The sequence below is a fragment of the Pieris brassicae genome, chromosome 13, assembly GCF_905147105.1.
Source record: "Pieris brassicae chromosome 13, ilPieBrab1.1, whole genome shotgun sequence".
Classification (NCBI taxonomy): Eukaryota; Metazoa; Arthropoda; class Insecta; order Lepidoptera; family Pieridae; genus Pieris; species Pieris brassicae.
Window position 1 is genome coordinate 4,892,546 of NC_059677.1, and position 27,902 is coordinate 4,920,447.

At 35.0% G+C, this 27,902-nt stretch overlaps 2 protein-coding genes across 6 annotated transcripts; one reads left to right on the forward strand and one right to left on the reverse strand.

Annotated features, from left to right (window-relative positions):
* Positions 1–1,894: 1,894 nt before the first annotated feature.
* On the forward strand, positions 1,895–2,821 carry LOC123717911 (p53 and DNA damage-regulated protein 1). The gene has a single exon (XM_045674179.1). The coding sequence runs from the start codon at positions 2,118–2,120 to the stop codon at positions 2,508–2,510; it is 393 nt and encodes a 130-aa protein (XP_045530135.1). The 5' UTR covers positions 1,895–2,117; the 3' UTR covers positions 2,511–2,821.
* LOC123717910 (serine/threonine-protein kinase mig-15) lies at positions 2,820–27,501 on the reverse strand. 5 transcript variants are annotated; one of them, XM_045674175.1, is made up of 22 exons: positions 27,216–27,501; positions 26,978–27,043; positions 26,043–26,250; positions 24,317–24,493; positions 23,720–23,951; positions 22,635–22,763; positions 21,857–22,084; positions 21,691–21,764; positions 20,909–20,993; positions 19,305–19,428; positions 18,300–18,320; positions 17,268–17,364; positions 15,317–15,446; positions 13,686–13,794; positions 12,263–13,081; positions 10,605–10,724; positions 7,735–7,933; positions 7,273–7,493; positions 5,758–5,948; positions 4,761–4,887; positions 4,015–4,149; positions 2,820–3,630 (listed from the first exon to the last, which is right to left on the reverse strand). In XM_045674175.1, exons 1-22 carry the CDS (start codon positions 27,279–27,281, stop codon positions 3,382–3,384), a joined length of 3,807 nt encoding a protein of 1,268 aa, XP_045530131.1. In that variant the 5' UTR covers positions 27,282–27,501; the 3' UTR covers positions 2,820–3,381. The 5 variants fall into 5 exon arrangements, with proteins under 5 accessions (XP_045530131.1, XP_045530129.1, XP_045530130.1 ...); XM_045674173.1 differs by having other exon boundaries at positions 7,735–8,083; XM_045674174.1 differs by lacking the exon at positions 18,300–18,320 and having other exon boundaries at positions 7,735–8,083.
* Positions 27,502–27,902: the final 401 nt, after the last annotated feature.

The window sequence follows — 27,902 nt, forward strand, 5'->3', positions numbered from 1 at the left end:
TCTTGTTTCCGATAATGTTTATAAGTGTTATTTAGATTTTTGAACTCTTAGTTAAGGCTTTGTTTGTTTTTGTTAGCGTTACAACACCTCTAACCCCTAATGTTGTTATAGTTATAGGCTCATTTAAACCATTAAAGTCAGTTGTTACCCAGCCTCAAACAAAGAGTTTTATTTAAATACCTTAATACAAAAACTTATTTTTAAAGCGATATACAGAGGCGGTTTTCTAAACATTTCCATTTGATACAACTTGTAACAGCTTCACGATATTTTATATATCGTAAAAGTATTTATATCAGTCCTAAAAGTAACACATTTTAATTATCCAACATAAAGGTAACCCGCGAGGGTCAAAAGTAACATAAACAGTTAAAAAAGTAACGTTCTAACTCTGATTAGGGCTACTCAGGAAAGCCATGCAACTCGTAAAATTATACTCTATTTGACCAATGATTGAAATTTTCATCTTTCTGTGAAAATGGGCACTCAATTAATTTGATGTTTTTTTTTAAACTTTCAACCACCATTTAAAACGTAAGTTTCCACCCCTTATTTCACTTATCACCTTATGGACCTTTGAATTTTAGGTTGTATGTAAAAAATATGAAGTCGCAACCAATTTTCAAGAGTATAGATTTAATTGATGAGTTTATAAATAGGGAGTTTATTGACACAGACACAATTTTAAGTGATTATAATTGTCGCTAGTTCTTAAACTAATGCCGCCCGATCCATCCCGCTGCGTATCACCGTTTGGCCGTTGAATATTTTTTCGCAACTTCAGACTCTGGTCTTGCCAGATTTTTGGATTTTAGAATCTCTATATATATATACGTTTACAAACGTCGAAAACACCCACCACCCCTCGAAATAAAACACAATGAATTAATTTATGAATCGAAGTAAATCCCGCTTTTTACGATGTTTATCAGCAGCCTGAATACCATGGCATAGGCTGTGCATATTGTGTGATGTGTGAGGGTGTATTAATTCATTAATTAAATTTTTATTGCCGAATATACAGTTTTTTTAATTAATTCGAGAGTTCAGCTAAAATTTCTTGCAAAAATCTCCATAGATTTTCCAGTTAAATGTAATTAAATTATCAACTGGGCTATATGATAAAAATTTAAAAAGCATTTTAGACACTTCATTAGTGACTATAGAACACATACACATATAGTTAATTTCAATATATAAAGTAATTGCTTTAAAAATTCAAATAAAAATTCGTAATTTCAAGAACCCACCAAAAATCTTTTCTAGGCTTGGTGATGGCATCCCACCAGCTACTATGGCGTACCATGCCTGTAAGAACACAACCTCAAACGAAATCTTTAGTAGATTAGACAGACGAAGACATTAGTTACAAGCTTGTTACGTCACCGTCAAGTCGACTAATCTGTAACTCTTTGGTGTTAATTGTCGCTGAAGTCAAAAAAAAAATTTGCTTATTGATTTTTTGATAAATTAATGATTATACACGACATGTTATTTTACTCCATGATACTTTATAACGCCACGTTTAATACAGTTTACTTAACAGAATATTTTATTAGAAAGCAAATAAACACAGAAACCATGATCAGGATTAGTGTAATCAACCATCACGTACGAGTAGCATGCTTGTTAATAATGTCTTGTCTTATTACAATATTCTATGTGGTCGAAATAATAAACTTGACTTAGATTGGTATTTGGTAACGTGTTTATAGTTAAGGTACGTCTTAGGGACTTTAACACCTATAAGGCAGGCGTTAGGCGGATGAAAATTTTGAAGCCATAATTAACAGAACTAAATATACCAATCTGTGTAAATTTTGAATAAAATGAAATACTTATAAAGGCTTGTGACATAGCCTTGACATGACAGTTACTTGATAATGACAGTCTATTGTTTTTACACATTTTAACTTGTATTTGAAAATTGGGATAACTACTGTGTAGTGTGTAACTCGTGTAATATAACATTTTATTCGATTTTTCATATATATAATGTAATATTAAATGGGAGTTTCATTGTGCATGCGTGTTAATAATTTACAATACCGAAACTTAAGCATAAAATTAAAAATTCTTGTTAAATTTTTAAGTTGGTAAGACTTAAGGGAAATGAAATGGATGATCAGACAAAAACTTTAAAGTATCTGGTATCAGTAGAAAAATTAGCTGATGAAATTTTAAGTGATAAACGTGAAATAGTGTTATTGGATAAAAGGAGAAATCAAAACCGGGAAGCTTTGAGGGACCTGGTAAAAGCCAAACAAAAGAAATGTTGGGTGACCATTGGTTCTGTGCTTGTCAAACACAACATGGAGTCGACAAAAGCATTGCTAGAAGCAGATCAGAAACAACTTGATATAGATATTAACACATTACGCAGTAATCTTAAAGTAAAGGTTAACAATTTAAGAGACTTGGAAATGCAAGCCCCTGTGCCTGGTCTAATGTTAGTTCCAATGTCAAACAAGGAAACTGAAACATTGTCTAGAAGTGGATTAATTCATTGATTCATCTATCATCACTGTTTGTTGTCAAGACTATAAAGAGCAATGTTAGCCTAGAGATTAAGATTGCCTTTAGAATTTTTAACATTGATGGTTACATTAAGAGTCGTAATGTCTGTCTCCAAGAGTCACATACACAAATGGAGGTTAAAGTTTGCAATTAACAAAAAATTCATATCTTAGGACAAAGACTGACAATGTGTGTACAGTACTGGCTTATAAAGAAAAATAATCAATGAACAGATGTAGAATTCAAAGGCTATTTATTATTAAAAAAAAGTATATTTTGTATCATTAAAATAAAACAAAAGATATCAATATTTTGTGTTTTATTGGGCTAAGGTAATTCAAATAAAAAAGTCATCAAATATATAATTTCAATATGCACAGTTACATCTTTATACATGTAAATAATATACATAACAAATAAATAATAAATAGTACCAAATTTTGGATTCATCATTCATGGTTAATATTGCAGATTGTGATAATAATCATATACAGTGAGCTAAGTGCAGATTTGTGTTCTTAAAAGAATAATTTACATCACCTACGATTACAAGTTCCGTCATGGCAAATATTTGAACATAACCAATTATTACCAAATTATATATGGCATATCTAGTCCGATTTGTATTTGCAAAATAAATTCTAAGCATTAACTTACTTATCAATAATTGTCAATATAAAAACATTACTTTATAGGTTATTGCTTAATATATTATATATCTTAGTAGCATGTATTGAAATTACATAATTCAGTACAAAATGCCACAGTCCTCAAGTCTTTTGAGCACGTCTGAAGAATCACTTGATATATTGTGATTAGGGCTTTTCGCATCACAGTTTTCGGGGCCTTCGCCCTCTTGTCTTGTTACCAGTTGGCCATGCCCGGTTTATTGAGCGTCATGAAATATATTTGGCAGGAAGAGCCGCCTTTTGCAGACGAGAAGAATACTTTGTCATTGCGCTCGCATAAGAATTTCAGCCGTTGGGCTTTTTTGTGCATAAATACACCATCAAGGTGGCCGCTTTCCACTGACCGGATTTCTATGGCCTTGTTGCCCCATCCCATTATTTGTCCAGTTCCAATGTATGCTACTGATGTTGGCATCTCACCCCACTGAAAAGTTAAAACAACTAAAATTACTAATTTCATTTTAAGAATTATTTCTTAAAATGAAAACCAATTACTTAACACAATAACTTTTTCTACCACATCGTTTAAATTGTTTTTTGTCATAAAAGATCTTCCAGTAACATGGATCAGTCAAAAGGTGAATGACCTTAGGACAACGACCTAACATCTGGATTTATAGGACTGATTTTTTTAATTCATCTATATTCCGTAAAATCGCTCAGATAATTCTTATAATAAAGACAGTTGTAAGCATTTTAAAAATGAAAAATCAGTCACTACATTGAGCCATACAAATATTATTTTTATTTTGCTGAAACCCGAACTAAGGCTAACGTTTATAACCAACGTTTTAAAAAAAATACTCACTTGTAAAACAATATTCTTACTAACACGTCCATATGTGTTAACATACACTCCTTCATTGTCATAACACAGCAAAAGTTGTCCGCCATTTGAGTTTGGTAATGGTACGATGCAGTGAGGAACTATTGCACCTTGGGTCTGGAAAGAAATTTTAAAAAATTCAAATATGAAATGAAATGTATATCTATGTAACTTGTAAGTAAAATTTATCAGTATACTTTGCAAGAATGTTTGTACCCTACATGTCGAAGACAAAATATAACAATCACTGTATGGCTATAGAATTGGAACTTCATATATAATCAGAGAGCACTTTGAGATATTTGTCACTGCTGCAAATAAATGGACTACCCGGTCAGTTATATGATAGCCTAATATTAAAAGTAAGATGAAAACTACTTTTATATGCATTTGTCCTAAACAAGACTGCTATGTTACATGTATAAAACCACAGTGGTTTTTTAATTATAATGCACTGTAAAAACAAAATAACATTCTGTAAATGGCTGAACATTGGCTATTATGATAATACAGTTGAAATATCAACGCTGGTATGTTGATAGATTATTATATTTACCAATTTTAGTATATTAGCATGTGTTAATAACATTTTTAACTGACTCAAAATAGTTTATAATTTGATCTGTATGTGATATTTTTTGTATTGAATAATATACAAATAACATATATTTCATATAATTCAGTTAAACGCATGACGACGGATGTCGATGTTATACAGAAAAACTTACATGTTTGGGAATATAAATATCGTAAACGCTGGCGGTGTCCAGATCGACAGCGTGGAATCCATCAGCTGATCCATAGATAACCTTCAGTCTGGTGCCTTCCTCTATTGTTAGATCCACTAAGAGAGGTCTGGAAACGAGAGCAAATTGTTATTATACCTACTATAATTTTAATCATTATGCGACAAAAGAAACTGAAAATATTTTCTATAAGGGAGCGTTCAAGTATTACGTCACACAATTTTTGGAACCATGAAACGTACGTTTCGTGACCACCCCCAGTGACTCTTTATACCTAAAACTTACCATTATGTGGTGTAAAGTACTGGAAAGTGGAAAACAATAACGCGTTATTCAATCCCCACCCCGCGTCGTACCGTTTTACAAGAGGACCCCCCCCCCCCCAATTCGTTACGTATTACTTGAACGCTCCCTAACATGGTAAATTATCTCGAAGAATACATATAGTTAGAAAATTGAAAACGATATTTCAATTGCCGATGTAATGTAAACACGCATCTTGTTTACTAGTACTAACTAGTTCGTTCAAACGCAGCACGGATTATCAATGCCCGGGGAAACCCCGCGGATTATTCAGTTTGTTGTCTCTCTCACCCGCGTTGTCCGCACGTATTGTATTTCGCTAGACACTTTAGTTGGCTTTTAAGTGCTATCGCGCGTAGTATTTTTTCGATACCAAATTAAATAAAAAAAAAACAGATATACAAAAATCTTATCAATGTTAGTTTTAATTATTAACAGTTATTTAATTTATTTTTATTACTATTAAATCTTAATTTTAATTAACTAAATCTTTAATCTTACTAAAATTTTGAGACTATTTATTTAACAACCAATATAGACTACTTGATTTTACCTTAATTTAATTTTAACTCAATATATAAACAAGTATAGAAAAACTGTGTTTAAAATATTTTAAACGAAAATGATAAAGAAAATTTGTCTGTACGCATTTATTATTATGAATATTTCGACCAACCTGTGCTGGAGATCACCAAAGCTCTTGAAGGCCATAAACTTATGGTAGGGCTTCGGGGCCCACGCGTAAATCTCGATGGAATCCTTCAATGCGATGACCAGGAACTTGATCCTCTCGTACTTAACGATGCGGAAGTGGACCGCGCCCTGAAGCTCACCCACGTTGATCCAACCATTCCGCCTCTCCACTTGCTGTGAAGACAGAACGAGTCATTCTATCGTCACACACATATGTACGCACAGTCACCAATATTTAGATTGTATTTCCGCCGCCCATGAACACTCACATTGCCAGAAGGCAATACGCTCTTCAACGCTTGTGTACGTTGTTTTTTTGCCGGACGTACGGTGGTGTATGGGCTGGTATGAACGTGTGTTCACGCACTGGAAAACATCCAGGGGATCAATTTATGGCTGACGCACCACCTGCGTGACGGACACCGGTCTGACGTAAGAATGAGCGGCTGCCCAGGCATGTATTGGCGCAGTTCTAGCAGTTCAGTATCAAACTGGACACTCGAAATTAAAGTGACAAATATTGATATTAATATATTATTTACTATGTACAGTTTATGTTTCCACCACACCAACATCATTTCTATTACGATTATTTATACAATAAATAAATTTAACTCTGCGATCTCAAGTTCAAAACTAGAAGCACTAGACGTTAACATTCATCCGGTATATGTTAGTTCAAGCGCGGTAAGTTATTGTGATGTTATTAGATACCGGCAAACATCTTGAACAAATGTCCTTGCCTGCGCAGAAGCGATTTTTAGGTATCCCTAGGTGGGGAGTGACGTGTCGATCGCGTGATTAGTACATCAGTTGACGTTTGTGTCCCGCGCTGTGTACGATGCGCTTTTTGCGCTACGATGAACTTTTCCCCACTCCCTTGTTTAATGCTCAAGAAGTTTGCCGGTATCTGCACTTATTTTTGTATATATTTTCCTACTTTTTGTAAGGTATTTTGATAGTAACGTAAAAAAACAACTTTTAATTAAACCACAGATTTTGAAAATAACTTCCAATATGTACCCTTAATTGAATAGCTATGTTTCATGTACCAACTTCTTCGACGAAATTCAGCGTAGCTCTTGTCGGATTGTCAATCTCCAACATTTTACTGATCAGCTTGATTCTCTCTATCTCTACTACAAAGTGTATTTGGTGAGTAAGAATTATTTGGACTGATTCCTCTTGCCTCGTTTCAACACAACAATTCCATCAACACCTGGATGGGAAGTCTTGTCTTCCACAGTCCGTTTCGGTGTAATCGACTCCCCTAAGAGATACAACCGCCAACTATTCAATGTAAGTGTACTCAAAGGCCGGCCACGCACCCACTTAGAATGGGGGTACATGGGCTACGATGACTGTCCTTAGCTAAAGGACCCCCGTTTGCCCCCCTATTATATATATAAAATAATCCTCTACTTATGATATGAAATTTTATGCTTTAAAATCAAAGTTTGGTTCCAAGTGGATAACTGGAAAAGCTAGTAATACATACATCACTTAATCCGTCCGTCCGTAAGATCTTGGACTTCAACCAGCTGAGATAATACACCCGTACACGATTCTTCTTCCCACTGACGGTGACCAGAATATTCTGCCCCTCCAGAACTTCCATCTGCTGGAATCTTCGTCTGGATATCAGCTGGTACACCTTGCCCTGGCCAGAACGGTCTAACAGCATCAGACCGTTCTCAGTACCAATTAGAAGGTTCACACCTGGAAAAGTAATTTAGAAAAATTTAATTCCTGTCAAATGTCCAAAACTAACGAATTTTGATGAATTTTGCACTGTTGTCCTTATAATACGAATAATTTAAAACATCCAACACGTTTATGAATTGCTGTTTTCGAGAAGTTTGTGGACAAACATCTGTAGTTAGCACACTTGGAAGGATTTGCTTTATAATTTGCTGTGGTAGATGAAACACCAAAATAGATAATAGACAATCTCTCTCACCCCACAACGCCGCACACAAAATCTCCGAGTTGAATCTCTTCTTGTATTTTCGTATCTCCGGCGTGTCGGACGACAGATCGTGTCCCGTCGGCGTCACGTTGACATTGACGTGACTCTCCCGCCTGGAAGCGTTGCCCGAACCGCCCGTGCTGCCCGTGGACCCGGCCCCGAAGCCGAACGTGAGGAAAGACCTCTGCTTCTGTTGCAATGGAAGGAATTGTTGGGAGCCAACGGACGTGTTCGACGGGGAATGCTGTAAGGGTGATACGAAGGACTTCGACGGTGTGGATTGGACGGAGGAAATGTGATGATGATGAGGGGAAGGCCCACCAGCTATGGCTTGCCTATACTGTAAGAGAATTCTGTAGTTAGGCAGGCGAACTATCTCTGGCATACTGTTAGTTCCATCTCCCTTAAAGCATTCATTAATTACGCATTTCTGTTTAGAGATGCCAGTGCCCGTACTCCAATAGATTCCACGCGACTCGAACAGTTTATTTATTCTACCATTTCATTGCATTACAATATAAAAAATGAACATAATTAAATGAAAAGAGGTCATCTGGCGGCCTTATCGCTTTCAAGCTATCTCTTCCAGGCAACCACTGAGAGAATTTTTTTTATTAAATTCTATAAGGTAGACAAGAAGTGCAAAAATACATATTACATATAGTTATTAAGACAAAACTAAACAGTTACTACGAAACAAACGAGACTAAAAAGGTATACATGAAAAATAAAAAAGCATTATTGAGTTCGGGCTAAAGACAAGCCCTTGTACAAGAACTCTGTACAAGTACAAAAACTGTACGCGAGTCGTAATTTATATTTTTATTACCATAATAAAAATGACAAAATATCCGTGGGTATCACTTAACATCAGGAGAGCCTCCTGCTCGTTTGGTTATATATTAAAAAAGTCCACAATTTTAAATACAATATAAATATATTACAACAAATATTGCCAGACTTTCTGGAATTAATGCCTAATAATGGGCTCACCGGTGCTTACGTAATTGATGAATGCCTCTTATTAGTTTACGTCTTCGGAAAGTTATTGCTCGGCATCTACATTGTGTTTGCAGGCAATGATTTGTGATTTAATGATAATGATTAGAGCAGTGATGCCAACTCCAACAGTTCCCTAGGAGCAACTTTAATTGTAATACAAAATCCAGTTTTGTATATTTGATAAGTCTTGACTTGTTAAAGATATCGCGAAATCTGAACAACAGTTTTAAGAATATTAGCCTGCATCATGAGCAAACCTCACACACCCTCACATTCACACCATCACACAACACATCCGAATTAGGTGTCAGTTAAATGCATTGAATATTTTTGAAGTTATACTACTTTTGGCCCGTTAGTGAAAAATTTACGCAGCTATAGTCAACATTTTCGGTTTTTACCATCGTTAGTGTTGTTTTTTTCTACAAACGTAGAACAAAATTTTTTGAAAAGATTTTTATCTTGTTAGGAGATTCTTGACCCCCCCCCCCCCCCATGAAACGCGCCGTAACGTTTATGTATGTGTATCCAATAGTAAAACGTTTCATGGGGGTGATCATACCCTAAAACTTACCATTATGGTGTAAAGTACTGGAAAGTGGAAAATATTATTAACAATAACGCGTAATTCAATCCCCGCCCCGCCCCGCAAGAGGGTCCCCCCTCCCAATCGTTATGTAATACTTGAACGCTCCCTTACGCAAAAGAAGTATAACTTCCAACAACTCCTTCGGACCGTTGACAATTTTAAGATTGTAATTTGATGGTTTCACTTCGACAGATAACAATCTACCGAAGAATAATACGTTTAATTGTAAGCAGTACGTTGACGTACGCAATCTTTCGACAGTTCACAATCTCGCGAGATAGATTACAACCTAACTGTATTTACAATTTTACGATTTATTACTCTTTAAGCTTAGAACTTTTACATTTATGTTTGTACTATTATTATTTTCTATAGATTTTACTTTTAGTTGTAATTAGTGTTACACTTTGTGTGGTTTTGTTATTGTTATGCACTTCTTATACTTTACACTCAGTTGGTGTGTTGTGATTTTACTTAGCCTACGGTTTCAGTACATACCAACATTCTACATTTTGCTATGCTACCCCAGAGACACAGATTCCTTCAAAAGACACGTGTACAAATTTAGCAACTATCATACTATTAGTTTCTTTGAATACAAAAGTATAATTGAATAAAAAGCCTTGCTTTTTGTGATGTACTCAAATAAATCACCTAAAAACACCTAAGAAATCTTGATTCCCAAAGTTGGCATCACTGATTCACAGTATCGCTAAAAGAAATATGTCGCTATTGAACGACAATTTTGCATTATCGATAAATATGATTATAAAGTTTTACTTAGAAAATTGCACTTTGCAATTGAAAATCATCGCGTAACAATAAAACAAAATCCAGCCATGCGACCATCAATTAGTATATGCTATAAATTTTGTACACAGAAGGGAGACAGACCGTCATTGCCAGTTAGAATAAACAAAAAACCCACCCCCGTATAGTCAAAGCTATGAAAATGAAAAGAGAAGATATGGATCAACATTCTATACGCTATAAAGCATTGTCAGCGTTCGTACTTACACGGTTTATGGAGTTCTGCCACTGCCGCGGTCGTGTCTCCGTTGGCGAGTGCATGATTGACAATTTATTATATTAATACTAAATTTTAAAAGCGCGTAATTTGCATGGGCACCCAACGACTGAACACTAGATATATCGATCGGGAAACCCATCAAAGTCTAGCGTCTAACACCTTAAAATTAAGCACACAAAATGATCGATGTGAATAATATGCACGATTTAAAAGACCCATATGAACAACGATATTTCTTACCTCTTCGCTGGTGGACTTGTCGTGTCTCGGCGGGGTGGTGGGTTGGCCGGCCTGGCTCAACAGGTCGGGGAGTACCGAGCTAGTCCTGGAGCCACTACCTTCATTGCCACTTGAACGACCCTATGAGGAGTGGGAATTTTACAAATATTTCACTTAGTAGCGTAACCCAATTGAAAATTATTCAGCAGACCAGTTATCGGCAATGCTTTAATGTTTTCGACAAAATCGTCTCCCTCAATAATCTAACACATATTTTCACATCCTCTAACATATAATTATGGAAAGAAAACAATTTTTCAACGGATTGAAGCTATGTATCATTATAAACTTACAATTATTTTACATAATTTTAATTTTTTTTCCGACGCTAGTTGATACCAACTCCGGGGAAATAAATACAGATAACACAACTTTCTCTACAGCTGTGATACTTTTGACATTCAACACTTTTAGTCTTCAGTCACCGTGACCACGCACGCTGTAAAGCACGCGAAACGTCAGAAAAAAAATTAAAATAATTATATGTCTATAATAATACATAGCTTCAATCCGTTCAAAAAGTGTTTTCTATAAATGTGTAAAAGTTATTTTAATAAAAGACAATATTATATAATTATTGAATATCTCCGACGACAAAGGGGAATTAGCTAGAATAAAATTACATAATAAACAAACCTAATCAACACATCCGCCATTTTGATTTAAATTTTAACATTTTAAGTCCCTCTAGACGTTTTGGTTCATGAATGAAATTATTATGTACTATTTAATGGGGGTGTTAGAGGCTGTCCATCAATCACGTGAGGTTAGAAAGGCAAAAACCACGATATATGGGGTGGTGGGGTTTGGAGTAACGCGCGAAGATAGTGTTGACAGAAAGTCTTGCTAATCCGTGGCCCCAGGATAATGTAGACGTACATATAATATGTTTTTGGCATGATGACACCAATATTAATCTTATACACACAAACAAAAAGGAATAAGGTACATTGTAAGTTTTTAATGTGTGTGTGTTGTGGTGGTAACTGGCCCCGGCTCAGCAATATGCTGTGGAGGAGACGTTAACCACGGAAGGACCACAACAGTTATGACCGTATCGTGACACCTATATAAGATATTGTTCTAAAAATTCTAAGATACTCCATAGGTACAAAAAATACACGTGTTTTGTGGTTGTTTAGTTTTACACCCCCCCCCCCATAATTGGGGGATACGTCACCCGAAGGGAGGGTCGAACATCACGTGATTATGGACGGCTTATGGTAAGAGAAACGAGACTTGACGCCACGACTACGATGCGCCAAAACCCGTTCTCCGATCCGTTAGTGTTGAAGTGAACTTCGAGTCGAGCGCGATATTAATCCAGCATCAGCACACTAGCAAACACATGCACAACACATACACACGACGATGTCCTCCAGCTTCTGTGAATTAATGATCATTCCCGAATGTTACATCTCCTCTCATCTTGGCAGGAAACGGTCGCGCACAGAACAAAAGAAATATATTAGTTGGTGCTTTGTTAATGGAAACTACGGCATAGCTATCTAGATCACGCCAAAATACACGAGCGATATTGAAATCGAACCCACAACCAGCCCCATAGCATAGCAAAGTTAGTTGTTACCTCATACATGTTAACTATCCCAAGCAATTACCTGGTCCTGCGCTATAACCGCTTCCTGCCTCGACAGGACCTCATCGTTCCGATTGCAATTCCTTCTGAATACAATATCGGACTCAGTCTTCTCCCTGCGTGGTTTGTACGCCACGTTCTCTTTGCTCAACGTGTTCGCAGTGAGATCCAGTGTATTCTCAAAGCAAATGCTCGTGGCTGGTGAATCGCTGTTCACGCTACTCTGGCGGCTGTTGGTTTCGCTGTCCTGTCTTATTAATTCGGCGACACTCTTCAGCGCGTCAATTGGATTGGAAGCCCTCGGATCGGGTTTGGGCTTTTGCACGAGCTTCAAACTGTCCATTTTTATGAAATCAGTCAGCACAGGCTCGCCGTGTACTTGAGGTCTGCTCTGTTTCCTTGTGTGATTGAAAATACCGCTGGAGCGTTGTTTATTCGCGCCAGGTGGAGCCTCGTGCTTCGGGATGTAAATGGCCGAGTGGCGCGTGCTGGAAAGCGGGAAGAAGTCGGAGTTCTCCCTGCGGAAGCCTCTGAAAAATCTATTTGGAGGGATCGGCTCCTCTTGTTCCTTTTTGAACTTCAGAATGTCTGTAAGTTTCTCCTGCGTGGTCTTGTCTGTCTTTGGGAATTTGACACGAGACGGGGGCGTGGCTATCGCCTTGTATTTGACCCAGCCGTCTTCCATCTCAATTCTGGACTGACGTTGGAGCTGGGCTCGTTCCGCCTTGCTGGGATCCTGTTTCTCTTCTTTATTATTTCTCGATGGGAAAAATCTAGCAAAGTCCCAGTCCTTTAAGAGGACGGCTTCGTCGACGTCCGTCTGTCTCTTCTCGTTTTCCCTCTGGTTTAACATTAGTATGAAAAGCACAAAGAAAATTATAAACAATTCTGCTCACTATTTTGGCGTGAAATTGTAACCCCACCCATAAATATTAAGAGATATACCATAAACCACATCTACTGTTTATGTAAATAAATTTGGAATATAAGGACTTGCAAGGGGAGAGATCAAAACCATAATAATTTGAAGATTTCACATGATAGGTTAAAAGTATGACTCAAAATGTCTCGCCCACTTACTTATAAATTCTTCAAAACTATTTAATTTTTAACTGATATTAAATTATAAGTAAGTGGGTTCAAACAGCTTCAACAACTTTGAACACATGCCAAATAATTGAGAGCAAAGTTTTGTACTTGTATAATATTTCTCATTATAATTATTACAGAACATAACACTGCGAATACTTTATTAAAAAATAAATCGTAAATTGTAAATATATGTTAGCGGGACACATTCAGTCGAGATTAGTGCTAACAATCACGTCAAAACCGTATTCAGTTTGACATACGAAACTATCCAGTCATTATTATCATGAATATTAATCATTCTGAGAAAATATTTCCCGATACAAGACTTTGCCCCAAAATCCCAAAAAACTCACCCGCTTCACTAGCGTTCTATCAGCGTGGGGGTCATCGTCGTCAGGCGTTGGGGGCAATGGACGAGTGGGAGGACCGGCTCCGTCTTCCGACACGGCGGACAGTCCTGGCCTATAGCAAAATTCGGGACTAACAAGCCGAAATAAAACGAAAAAGGAAGGATATATGAAGTAAACCAAGTGTCCAAGGTATGGTATGGTGAATCATTATCGAAAATAGGGTAGATGGAAATTAAATTTCAGGTATGGGTTTGGAAGATTGTATGTATGAAGCAGGGACAAGCGTTGGAAAATATCAGAAAGGTATCGATGAAAAATATTGCGAAATTAAATAGAGGGTATGAACAAAATAAAGTAGCAACATAAAGAAAATGAGGGTAGAATGTTTAGTATGATGATAATGCTTTTAAATACGGTTCGAAAAATAACATAATTCATGACAAAATATGATGATTTGTTTCAAAATTATTTAAAAATATATTAAGTTGCCGGTACAAGAATATAAAGAATGTTAAAAGAGTTTCAAGGGCCGATGTTGCGTCGTTTGTAAATTTTATACAAGGCGCAACTTTAAAATTATTGTAATGCAACGTCCACCATAACTTCTAATTGTACTGGACCAGCGAAGGTCTTATTAGGAACAATACCATTTTTACAAGAAGTCAAGTTTTATTTCCCTAAAGAATGCACAGGTATAGTATTTATAACACACACACATTTATAGTATTTATAAATCTGTAGTTAATTTGAAAACAACGCAATATTGTCAATTAAAAATTTAAAAAAAACTAAAAAGAAAATTATAAATGTGATTGAAAAAAAAATGATAAAAATTATTGAAAATTAAAAAAAAATTATAAAAATTATTGAAAATTAAAAAAAAATGAAATAAAAAAGTTAATAAAAATTTAAAAAAAAATGATAAAAATATTTCTTAGATGTTTTCTTTAAACCGTAAATACAACGAAAGCTGCCTTGTCTGTATCAAGAAGCTCTCTCTCAGAACTCTTAGAACTTTAAAAACTGTCGCATTCTTTGAACTTCACTACAAACGTTTTAAACATTGTTGAAAAATTATAAATTAATTAAAAATAACACTAAAGCCTATTAGATCGACAAATAATCGAGGACAGAAATCTGAGGCCCAGACCTAAAAAGGGTCGCAGCGCGCCACTATTTATGTGTATTGAAATATAACGAAGAAAATTGTCTTTTCCGATTAATACGATTAAAAAAAACGATTTTTTTGGGGACATTTTTTTCGTTGGACACATATACAAACACACACATATATGTATATAAAATGACCCCAAAAAAATATAGTTTTTTATCGTATTAATCGGAAAAGACAATTTTCTATATTATATATATATGTCGCCATATCTTAATTAGCCGTTCAATTAATAGCCTCATAACTAACTAGCGGCCTGAAGGATGGTCAGCCAGTTGAACAAAGAGCTAGGCCTTGGACCGATGACGTTTCACTTTCTGTCACTTTCTGCCTCTAGTTAAACGGCTAGGCCGTCAATTAAACGGCTAATTAAGCTATTTGGCTGCGACATATACAATAGACAAGACGAAGTCGAGTCGAGTAAAGGATTCCAGTTAACCGGCCATCTTAAAATACTACTTACAGTGGTTTGGGTGGGTCACTGGCCAACAGCGTCCCATCATTCCTGACTCGACCCCCGCCCTCGTCTGGATCCGAATCACTGTCGGACTCTTCAAATGTCGGTTCTGGTGGGTTTCTTTCCACCGGTGGACCTGGAAGTAACACTACTAGTAGCATATTTATTATCTTCGGTCTTCACACTTTCGCGGCCGAGTGAACAGGTCCTCTGAACGCCATGGTATCTTCAAATTTTTCTCTTTTATAAGAACGTTTCTCTGATTTCAAGGACTAAAAACTACTCGAATTGGTCCAGTCGAGTTTTGATATTAGCAACATATTTTTATTTATATTACCCAGAACTGCGCAAACGCAAGTGATACCAACATTAATACATAGCGACAACAGAACAAGATCCTAAGAGAAATTGCAAACATAACCAACGACGAAGTTCACGAACACCTTGAAATGCTGTTCTCGTTCTCACTCATCAAAGAGGAAATTCAAAGACTGGCAGCTAAATACAAAGAGCGGTTAATCCGTCACCATACTTTAGAGCTAGAATAATGCCGGTAGTTCTAGGCAGAAGATGAGTGGATGCCAATGGGAAGTCACTCCACATGACAGCACCACAGAAGAGATTCGCTCATAGCCTTAGGGCTGCTTGCGGGTATTTGCAAAATAAAAAAAACAGATTTCTCTTGCTTTTCATATTGTCTTATTTTTATATTACTAATTTTAAATATTGACCTTTAAAAACAAGTTAATTAAAAACATTGTCCGGGAGTTATGTAACACGCCATTATTAAAGTTACATATATGTATATTGTATATACGTCGCAGCCAACTGGCTTAATCAGCCGTTCAGTTGACAGCCTCTTAACTAAACAGCGCCGTTTAACTAGTGGCCTCAAAGATATTCAGCCACTTGAATGAAACAGATTGTCAAATGACTTGGACCGATGACGTTTCATTACTTGCCTAGCCTTGTTGACTGTTAATTTTAATTTAGTTCCACTTTCTGCCACAAAGTTTCATTATTTATTTATTTATTGTATAAGTGTTCTTAATATAAAGGAAGTTGATGTGGTGGAAACACAAACTGTGCACAGTTTTTCTATCCACCAGGACGTCGAACATAATTAAATCATTATAAACAAATCGTAACACGTAAATCGTCATAAACAAATCTAAACACTGACGCGCCATAGATAACCGATGCAAGAAACCTGTTCTTGTCGAGAATTCTCATTCACATACAGTTGAGTTCCTATATTCGATTTTTTTTAATGACGTATATAGCATAATTTATGTTATGCATAATTTATAATTGTTTGAATTATGTAGTATTTTTTTAATTTAAATTTAATATTGTTTCTTGTTATATTAGTAAGAAGTGTAGCTGGTATCGAGTTTATTAAATTTGGAATAATGTAGTCTAATGTAATCATGAACACAAACAAGTACAATGGAAGAGTGTAGCGACAAATAATAATGTGTAATTAGCTTTGACTGACTCAAACAAATTATTTTTTTGTCTCGGGTGTTTCATCTATGTAATTTCTGCCACATGATCACTCCATCGTACGAATGGCCTAAGCATTAGCCAGCCAGTTTATTAAACGCTACGACTAAATCTTTGAGGCCGATAGTTAAACGGCGCCGTTTAGTTAAAAGGCTAGGCCGTTAATTGAACGGCTTTAATTAAGCTAGTTGGCTGCGACATATACACATTTTAGTTAATAATTAAAAGCGTAACCAATCATCTAACACTTGAAGCCAAAAATATTACCCAGAACCGTTCCCGAACCGAACAGATAACAGTTAACAAAGACGTTTCTACTGCATACCGTCTCCACTATCGACTTCTTTATATGTTCGCATAGTTCACAGTTATATATGTATTATATATTATTTTTGTACTGTTATAGTTTATATTTTTGTGAATAAATTATAGATTTCTTCGTAAATCATACCTTGACCATTAGCTGGTGCTCGTGGAGGACGATTCGGTGGCTCGTTACCAGAGACCACGCCCAACTCGTTCAATTGTGCGGCCAGCTTATCCAGGTCCTAAAAAAAGTATTATATATTATTAGATGTACAGATTTCTCCATTTTCTACGGCTCTATCAAGTTTGAAAAGTATTTTATATCCTTTTAGTGGATTACTGGAAGCAAATTTAAATAGAAAATCTTTAAAATTCAGATTAGCGTTAAGATTCGACTTCGAGGGTAAGACTGGACTTCAATAAATATACATTTGTATATATTTTAATACGCGTCAAACACGAAAGAGCCATTATACGAAGTTATTTGAAGCCTCATACAAAGTATTTATGAAAAGCAAAAAATCTGTGGAAACAGCCATTACCGACCTGGTAAAGCCATAACCTCAAAATTATCAAACTTAAAAACCTGTAAATCATCATCCTTTGTAACTATAACAATATGTTACCCTACGAAATATTGATAATACATACAGATACCGGCAAACTTCTTGAGCATTAAACAAGGGAGTGGGGCAAGTTGGCGCATCGTACACAGCGCGGGACACAAACGTCAACTGATTTACCAATCACGCGATCGACCCCCCCGCCCCCCAGGGTTAACTAAAAATCACTCCTGCGCAAGCAAGAACATTTGTTCAAGAAGTTTGCCGGTATCTATATTTCGAATACCAAAATGAAGACTCCGAAGTCGCAGTTAGTAAAATATAATGACGTCCTACTTTTCCCGGAAAATAAAAGCAATAAATCCAAAATGAATGTTCATAAAACTTTCTACCATAGATGTTTGTTCCTGGTCGACACAGGACACGATTGTTTTTTACGTACTTTTTCTGTCAGTACTTATTTTGGCTTATCAACACGATTACAAAGTGGAACCTAAAGACCGACTCTACATGAAAAAAGTTTATGTAACCGGCATATAAACTTGATAACTATGACTTTGAAGATATATAACAGCTATTTTCAGCTCATATAACAAATGTTAAAAAAGACACACCTCTGGCCTTCTTGGCGGTATCTGCATGTGCAAACAAAAACAGCGTGACATGAAAATAAAAAAAAGCTTTTAAAATAATATTACGACACAAAAATATCTGCTAAAAAAAACACACACAAATTAATTGCCGGTTATTAGTCTGTGCGGAAACAGAATATAACTAGTGTTCTAGTGTCGCCAAAATCAAAAATCTTTAGGACTACCTTCCGCACAGACTAATAAAAAATATATTTTGACAGACTTCAAATGGTTAATTGTGATATAATTTCCTTCCAAGCATCCGTTTTAGTAATATATTTTTAAAATGAAACGCGTTTATCGGCGTTGGAAAAAAAATACCGTCACATTTTTCTGTTACGCGCCATTTTTTTCTTGTCTGCGGTTGATTCGAAGAGATTCGAAGCCATTAATAACAAAAATAACGATAACAATTACAGTAATAATTCTATTGCAATTAATGAAATTCTGTAATAATCTTAGTAGTAATAAGGCAAAATGAAATAATTGTATTATTTGAATTCTTGTCTATGAAAATAATAGCCTTTAGTTAAAATTTATGTAATTTAACTTTATTTAACCAATTTGTGTAAAGTAGCATATAGTAGATCATTTTTCGAAAAATAAGGTCATAAAGAAATTTCACTTCTTACGTGTGTACACTAGTACACGCACACATTTTTTTAATATACAAACTCAATTATTTCGAATATTTGACAATTAACATCCAAATTCAATGTCCATATTCGCATTAAAAATGATTTGGATTAAAAAAAAAAATAAACCATGTTTTTTTTTAATTTGACTATAGAGTTCGTTTTGTCAATAAAAAAATGGAACAGTGCTGAATTCATGGACACACTTTTCATTTTGTCTGTCCAATCCAATTTATGCAAAAAAAAATGTTGATCTTGAAAATGCTCGTTTTGTGAACTAATCAAATCCAGTTTAGACGTTTTCCTAGTATCAAAATATTTTTTTTTTTATTCAATATAGTGTATTCCATACCATGGGTTTGAACATGTGGTGCGAACCCCTCTGCGGGGGTTGCGGCCCACTTGCGGGCGGAGTCCCATTATTGGAGCCGGAGCTGTTGGACGAGCCCGACGACTTCGGGGTAGGCGGAAGTGGCCTGGAATTATCACATAAACCCATTAAAATATTTTCTATACAAAAATTTACCAATTTACAAAAACTGTTAAATTTTCTGTTCCTTTAATTTTTAAAGGCAAGGTTGCTGTAACGGAGACCAGTGATTTCCAAACCTTTTTGTGTTCTGTTACCTTAGCCTTTCTAAATTTTCTCCTTAGCTCCTTATACACGTTGAGTAAAACAAAAAATACTTGGCGATTAAAAATCTGTGCATCTCCCACCGCATTTACCATGGGGAGTGTTCAGGAGAGTTGTTCGGTCTAATGATGATAATAATCTCCCGCAGCTGAGTTTCATTATCGGACGTCAAGGTGGAATACAAAATACCATCCGTATCAATCACCTCGACGTCCGCCGTTCCACGATTGAGCGTTTTCTATGACATTTTTTGCCAAAAAACACACCACCTTCGAGAGTCCTTCAAGAAACGAGACGAGAGAGAGATTCTTGAAAGGCCGGCATTGCACTCGCGAGCCTACTGCAATGCGAGTGTCCATGGGCGGCGGTATCACTTAACATCTAATGAGCCTTCTGTCCGTTTGTCTCCTATTACATAAAAAAGTGAGAGTTTATTGCCAGTTCTTCTCTTCCGTTCTACGCCCTTGATTTGATAACTGTCAGTAAATGTAAAATTAGAAGCATTAAATATTTTTTTTACTGACGTTAATAAGTGTACATTGTGTTACCTATGTGAATAAATGATTTTTGACTTTGACTTTACATAATTTATATATATATAATTGTTCACTTAAGATACTTAAATGATAAAATACATTGGATTTAACAACGAACTCCCTAAAGCGTCGAAATCAATTTGCTTTGGTTGGTTCAGCTTGTCTTCCATATAATAATACTGAGTATTTTGATAAAAGGCTCTTCAAGACACGACTATTTAATATAAATGTTGGTACAATACTAATCTATATTAAAACATCAATACACTAATATATACATATCATAAGTTGTGATTTGTTAAAATAGCTTTAACACATTAAGAAAAACACTTTTTGAACGGATTAAAGCTATGTATTATTATTAAAAACTTATAATTATTTAAAATTTTAATTTTAATTATTTTATTTTAAATTTTAAGTCACCGTGACCACGCACATGAAATATTATGTAAATAATTATAAGTTTTTAATTATAATACATAGCTTTAATCCGTTCAGTGTTTTTCTTACTTTTTAAGTTGCTAAAATTAGTAAAAAACTGCGGAGCTGTGTACGTTCTTTTGTCTCTTTTTTATCGTAGTCCGCAATAAACTCGACCGTCGACATCATGCATACGAACTTTCTAAGAAATTCGTTCTTTTATATACAAATTGACTAAAAAGTAGGAGTCATGGATATGGAATACGTTTTTCTTCTCTCCTTTCAACGACAACTCTCTATAAGGCCCTAAAATGCACAGTCCCTTTGATGTCGTTATATAAAGGTCACACTGTATATGTAACTCACCTATATCTGTTAGGCTGTTGTGCTTGTGGGTCTGGCACTACGATCAGTCTTTGAGGAATTGTTGGCCTCGCCGGAGGACCGGGTTCTGAAAAATAATTTAACAAATTTTTAAATTTTTTATCGTAACACAAAATGTTGTAAATAGAGGGTATTTACAACATTTTGTGTTACCCTCATTTTTTTCCCAAACAAAACGTGTTTTTTACCAATTCATTATTTATTAAGACTGAGTTTTATATTAATTGTTAATTAAATATTATACATTAACTACCTTCTTTATATATATGTTCAGTAAAATAAAATAAATAACATATGGTTATTAGGGAATATAAGACACAGGTATCACTTATTGCATATCATTAAATTTGAATCAGACGGCAAAGAAAACAGAGGATGTAGAGAAAAATCCGACATAAAATACTCTTTTAAAATATCAAATCATCAATCAACACTTATTTTTAAACAAATATCACATATTAATTAGAAGTAGCCTGTCCAGCACTAGTTCCAGCCCCCAGGCCCTTTTATCAACTAGATAATCGTTAACTTTGTAGTAAGCCTTTTTGCACAGCTTTTCTTTAATGCATTTCTTAAATTTATTAAAAGGCAGAGATAAAAGAGCCTCTGGGATGTTATTTAAGAAGAGTATCCCTTTTCCCAAATAATAATAACTAACTTTAGATAGTCTAGAGTACGGCGAAATTGCATATAGAGAATTATAAATAAAGAAGATAGTAAATTGTAGCAATGTCCAGTTTCTATGACCATAAACAGTAGAATACCTGGAATCTCTTCTCTCTCTTCTCGTTTACTGTTGCGTTTAGGCGGCGGCTGGGGCTGTTGTGCTTCTGCGGCTCTGGAAATGAAAAAGAAACATTGAAAAGAACTGCACAAATATAATATTGTCTTGGCGGAATATTTACAACGCTTTTACGACGAAAAACTCACCTCCCCTCCTGAATCTGCTGGAAATTCCTTCTCAAAGTGTCTCCACCTTGATGAGGGGCATTGTGCACGATAGAAGAAGGCTCTCCCGCTATCGCGTTGTCTTCCTCTTCTCCCTCTGAGCCCGAATACTTGTAGTCTTCTCGGACAGAGTTGTCCTGCTTGCGCTTCTTGCACCGATCTATGTGGTCCTTCAGCTGTATCCGAACTTGGCGTTCTGTGGGTTGATCTCTGAAAAAAAATTTTTTTATGATTTTTATTGATTTCTTTCGTAAATGTTTGAATCTTTACTTAAACAAACAAAAATGTGTTCGTGTACTAGTGCACAAACGTAAGAAGTGAAACTTCCTTATGACCTTATTTTTCGAAAAATTATAATATTATGCAACTTTACAGAAATTGATTATATAAAGTTTAACAAAAGGCTTTTATTATCCTATGATATACATAAATACAAATAACACAATTATTTCATTTTACCTTATTACTACTAAGATTATTTCACTGGAAAATCACTTTTAGCCTATTTATTTTATTTAAATTTAAATGACAAAGACATACATAGACAAACAAAACTCCACAGACTGACAAACAAAATTAAATTATACATCTGTTAACTCAAAATAGACAATAATCTAAACTTTAAATGCAGAGTACGAACACTGTAATTTCATGAATTTTTTAACCGACTTATAATAAGCGGATTGTAATCAAAAATTTAAAATTTACTTAATTGCCTCATGCTTTATCTATTAATTTCTAGAGAGCTTTTCTTACTCACCTGATGAATGGGTGTTTGAGCAGCTGTTCGGTGTAAGGCCTCTGATGGTAATCCTTTACGAGCACAGTCTCGATGAAGCTGTGGAACTTCTTCGCCCACTTTTTGGACTTTAAGCGTGGTGGTGGATTCCTGGATTAGCAGATTTTTAATATTAATTAATAGACACAATATATGAAAAACGTGGTTTCAGCTTGCGACTCTCATTCAAACTAGCTGCTGTGGTCTCTGGCAGAATGACAAGCGCTGTGGAACAACTCTGCTCCTCAGCATAATGCTGAGCCATGGCCAATTACAACCACAGCACACACGCATTACACAATTAAACATTTTTCTTAAAAAACAATTGTTATTGTTGTTTTCTTTTTTATTTATTGATTTTTCTTTTTGATTATTGTTATTTTATGTGTTTTGTTAGTTATGTCTATGTCAATGGAGTATGTGCGCATTTAACATAAGGAAATTTTGCCTTAGCGCGAAAAGTCGACATGTGTCAGGCACAGGAGACTGACCTACTTGCCTATTAGATTGACAAATGATCACGAAACAGATACAAAAATCTGAGGACGAGACTTCCAATTTATATTATCATTATATGGGGCCGTTCAAGTATTACGTAAGCAGATTAACTGGAATCCCCCCCCCCCTCTCTTAGTAGGAGCAGCAAAAGCAAGCAAAGCTGTCAAAAGTATATAAACATATTTATTTTACAATTACAACGTTAGGGAGCGTTCAAGAAAGCCAATTTTTATTATACCTACTATAATTTTAATCAACTTATTCGTCAAAAGAAACTGAAACATTTTCTATAAGGGAGCGTTCAAGTATTACGTCATACAATTTTTGGAGATTCTGGACCCCCCCCCCCCCACCATGAAACGCACCGTAATCTTTTCTGTATCCAATAGTAAAACGTGTCGTGACCACCCCCAGTGACTCTTTATACCTAAAACTTAAAAAAATAATATTAACAATAACGCGTTATTCAATCCCCCCCCCCCCCAATTCGTTACGTTAATACTTGAACGCTCCCTTATCACCAAATAAGAGAATCAAAGGATTAGTCCAAACGACATCATAAAACCTACCTCGGAATAAGGAACAGAGCTCTCATGGGATGCAAGTCACACAACGGGGGCTGGCTCTCCGCCATCTCCAACGCCGTGATGCCCAAAGACCAGAGGTCAGACCGGTTGTCGTACGTCGCTTCTGGGTTCTCATCGCAGGCGATGACCTCCGGGGCCATCCAATACGGCGTACCGATGAACGTGTTCCGCCTCCCGATTGTTCTGTCCAATTGGGCTGATACTCCAAAGTCCACTGAAATATGACATTTTTAATTGACGATACTGGCTCGGATGGATCGCCAAAAAAGAGCCCATGAACACTCATTTCAGTTGATGCCGGCCTATGAGGGAGGAATACATCCCATTAAACAATTGGGTTGTATGGAGGGCAAACGAGCAGAAGGCTCACCTAATATGACCACCCATGGTGGTATCGCATTTCAAGAAGACTCGCAAATGTGTTGCCGATCTTTTACTGCCATAAGGCTCACTGGTGCGTTGCCGGCCTTGTAATTCCAGAAAGGTCGGTAGTGCGTTGCTGGCCCTTTAATTACAGATATCTCGCAAATGCGTTTCCGGCCTTTTACTGCCAGTTTTTAACCCTACTCTCACACTCACCTAACTTAACTTCAGCATTGTCAGTCAATAAAACATTTTGTCCCTTAATATCACGATGAATGACTTTGTTTGAATGCAGATAGCTCAGCCCCCGGAGGATTTCTCTACATATATATGATATCCATTCTTCCTTTAATGACTGCCCCTTGGTAGACTTCACTAAGTCGGTCACGGATCCTGAAATATTTTATAAGAATGTGAATTTTCCATACTTACACTGTATAAAATATTTTCAGCACACACCATACACCCTCACTATCACACCATCACACAACACAACCATACTAGGTAATACCTCCTTATTAATTGTATTTCATAAATTCTATTGATCTTTCATAAATGTTTGAACCTTTGATGTATTCCATCTGTGGCTATATCTTTAGTATAATTGTTATTTGTTATATATAATAATGATTGGTTACGAAATAAATAAATATCTACATTGCTTCGATTAGTATAAAACAAATCTTTCTATATTATGAGAAATGTTAAAATTTTGTAGATCCAGTTGACCCATCTTTTTAAATACTTTTTATGTATTATGTAGGCGAAATTAGTTTTGAATTACACATTTTAAACTTATCTATGTAACTATAGAACCTGGTTCATTAACTCTCAACTAGATATTTTGAACTTTTATTAACTATTAAACCCAAAAAGGAACCACTGCAAGAAGAATCATCGGGCAGTTAAAAACCTTAACATTTAACACATACATAATTGTAAAATTTTGAAAATTAAATAATATTCATAATTATAATTAAAATTAGAAAATAATTAAAGGTTTCATCTGGAGTGTTCGATTATTTAAAAGTAATAAGATTTAATGTATGAAACTATATAAAAAAGATTTACTTTCATTATTATTATGCCTACAATAGAAACGAAAATTGTGCAACAAATTTGAAGCCAAACTAAAAAGCGGATGTTTCGATAGGTACTTATTACATGTCACATCGGAACAAAAATGATTCATAAAGAATTACACATGTTAAAGAAAGTAACAAAGTCATATAAATAATAAGAAATACTCAACAGTAATGAGAGGGAAATTTATTAATCAAAGTCAAAGTTCATTGAACTTTTCTCAACTATAATTAACATTAATTAACTTATATGAGATGTTTCATTGTAAACTCTTCAAGTGCTCAAGTATTAATATTATAGTCAATGGGGCAGCCACTGGTATATGTGTGCCATTTTTTTTACTATGTAAACATTACTAATCAATTGGTGATCATTTTCTATATGAGTCTAATATCATATAATAAAAATCTCTTGAAAAGTACAATATTTTCTATTTCAATTACCTTATCTTCAGATTTTATTATTATATAGAGCCAACTAACAGGTGACTGATGTTAAGTGACACAGCTACCTATGGACTCTCACAATGTGAGGTCTCGAGAGTGTGTTGGCGACCTTGTAGAAAACAGTACTTCTAACAGTCTTTATAATGGGTAAATAGGAAGTATTAGCTTAATTATACAATCAAGCAATATGCACTGTTGTCAGATAAAATATATGCAAAGATATAGAACAATCAATCCCAACAAGTATGAAACTAGTGTATGTGTTTATTGTCATAATTCACAGATGTAGTCTGTTTAATCCATTTTAATTATGACATGTGCTCACATCCACTTCCTGTTATGTTAGTCCTTCTATATATATATATTTGTTCGACAACTGAATACCACTCTCTAAATAAACAATTTAAACTTACCAGCACCACAATACTCCATAACCAACCAGAGCTGGTCATCTTTCCCTGGAGGACTTTTCTTTATAAAAGCACCATAGTAAGTGGCAATGTTGCGATGGGTTGAATATTTCTTTAGCACATTGATCTCGAGTTTTATTTCCTCTTCTTCATCTTGTGTCACATCCATCACCTTGATGGCAGCAAGCTGACCGGTCTTTGTGTGCCGTCCCTAGAAATGCCATTTTAAAGTTATAGCATCTATAAGTCTCATTAAAAGTAAGTACTATATTATGTCCCTAGTCAATTTTGACTATGAAAAGCCATGCCACAGTATACTGTGTCTTCATCATTATAAATTAGCTTTTAGTATCCACAAATATTTATTACTTTTAAGAAGTTCTATGAATTTGTTATATAATTAAAATGTACAGCCAGATTCATAAATATCTGCTCATGCAATATAGACTAACAATAGCGTTGGTAGATTTAAAAAATAAGTATTAAATTAATAAGAAAACATAATATTAATAAGAAAAAAATATCATATATTTCTTCTTATAGCAATAAAAATATAAATGTATATTATAACTTGATTTTATTTATTACTAAATTTATTACTTAATTTATTTATTTCACATGTAGGCTATATTGATAATATATTTACAAAATGCATTATCAAATATAAATATTTGTTGAGATAACATTACTTAGAACTACAATTAATCTGGTAGGCATAAAGATCTAAGATAATTTTAACAAAAAGAGGCCAAAGCTTCATTAGTGTATGAAAATTAAATAATGTTCATTGATATTAATAGTTGCTTGCAAATGGTCTTGTAGTTCAATGAATACTTTACATTACTAAGTAATAATCAACAACGTCAGGGTAAATATTAGTCAAATTGGAATACATAAGATATATAATAGCATGGCAAGTATAATTTTTAAGTACATACCTTGTATACTTGGCCATAAGTGCCATTTCCTACAACTTCGATAAGCTCAAATATTCCAGCAGGATCCTGTAAACAAGTATATACGAGAAAGGTATAGATAAAAGCTAATTATATTCCCTAACACCTTCCCAATGATTCACACCCTGCGAGATCATTGCACTCTAGACAGGTTTTCACAAAGGGGCGTAAAACAAAGTAATACATATGACAATGTTTTTAGGATAAATCAAATATTTACCTTTAATGCACTGAGGTCAATGTCGTCTAATGAACAATTTACAGACGGTGCTAGTTGATGCGCCATTTTGAGTATATTGTCACACACGGAGACAAAGCACGAGATCTTCACATCAATATAAAAACCTTACAAAAGATCTTATATCACAACATTTGTATAGATATGGATAAGAGTTTATTCTTGTACGTCTGAATAATTTATAAAACACATTGTTTACAATTAAATTTAAAGAGAATTACAGATACACAATTTATATGCCGCACACACACACCCGGCGGTGATGCCAGATGAAATCTTGGGACAACTGACAATTTTCTCAGACCTACCATAATGTTTTGAGTTCTACTATATAGGTTAAAAATATAGTAGATTTTACTTTTAAAATACTAATTTTAAAAATAATAACAACAAATAGCAATAGATCCGATTTTAAGAATTAAATATATAATTTCTTGTAATAATTCATCAACGGTTGTTTTCGTTTGATACCGTAACAACTTTAGAAACCTAGTTAAATTATTACCAGTGTAATTTTTTTAATTTAGTAGAAAAAAGCTTCTAACATACTAATTGGATTTTCGTTTGGGGAACGTTTAAGTTCGTGGTAATTCAGACCCTATTTTTATGTACATAAGTATCTAATGACCTAACAATGCATTTAAATTAAGATTTCGCTTAAAATACGAT

Bases quoted from the DNA above. Each gene is read 5' to 3' on its own strand.
- LOC123717911 (XM_045674179.1), top strand. From the start codon at position 2,118: ATGGATGATCAGACAAAAACTTTAAAGTATCTGGTATCAGTAGAAAAA.
- LOC123717910 (XM_045674173.1), bottom strand. From the start codon at position 27,281: ATGGCGCATCAACTAGCACCGTCTGTAAATTGTTCATTAGACGACATT. The intron at 7,494-7,734 runs GTGAGAGAGATT...TTACTTTTCCAG, and splicing joins TTTGTGTGCGGCGTTGTGGG to GTGTGAACCTTCTAATTGGT. The intron at 4,888-5,757 runs GTTGGTCGAAAT...TCTCGTTTCCAG, and splicing joins TTTGGTGATCTCCAGCACAG to ACCTCTCTTAGTGGATCTAA.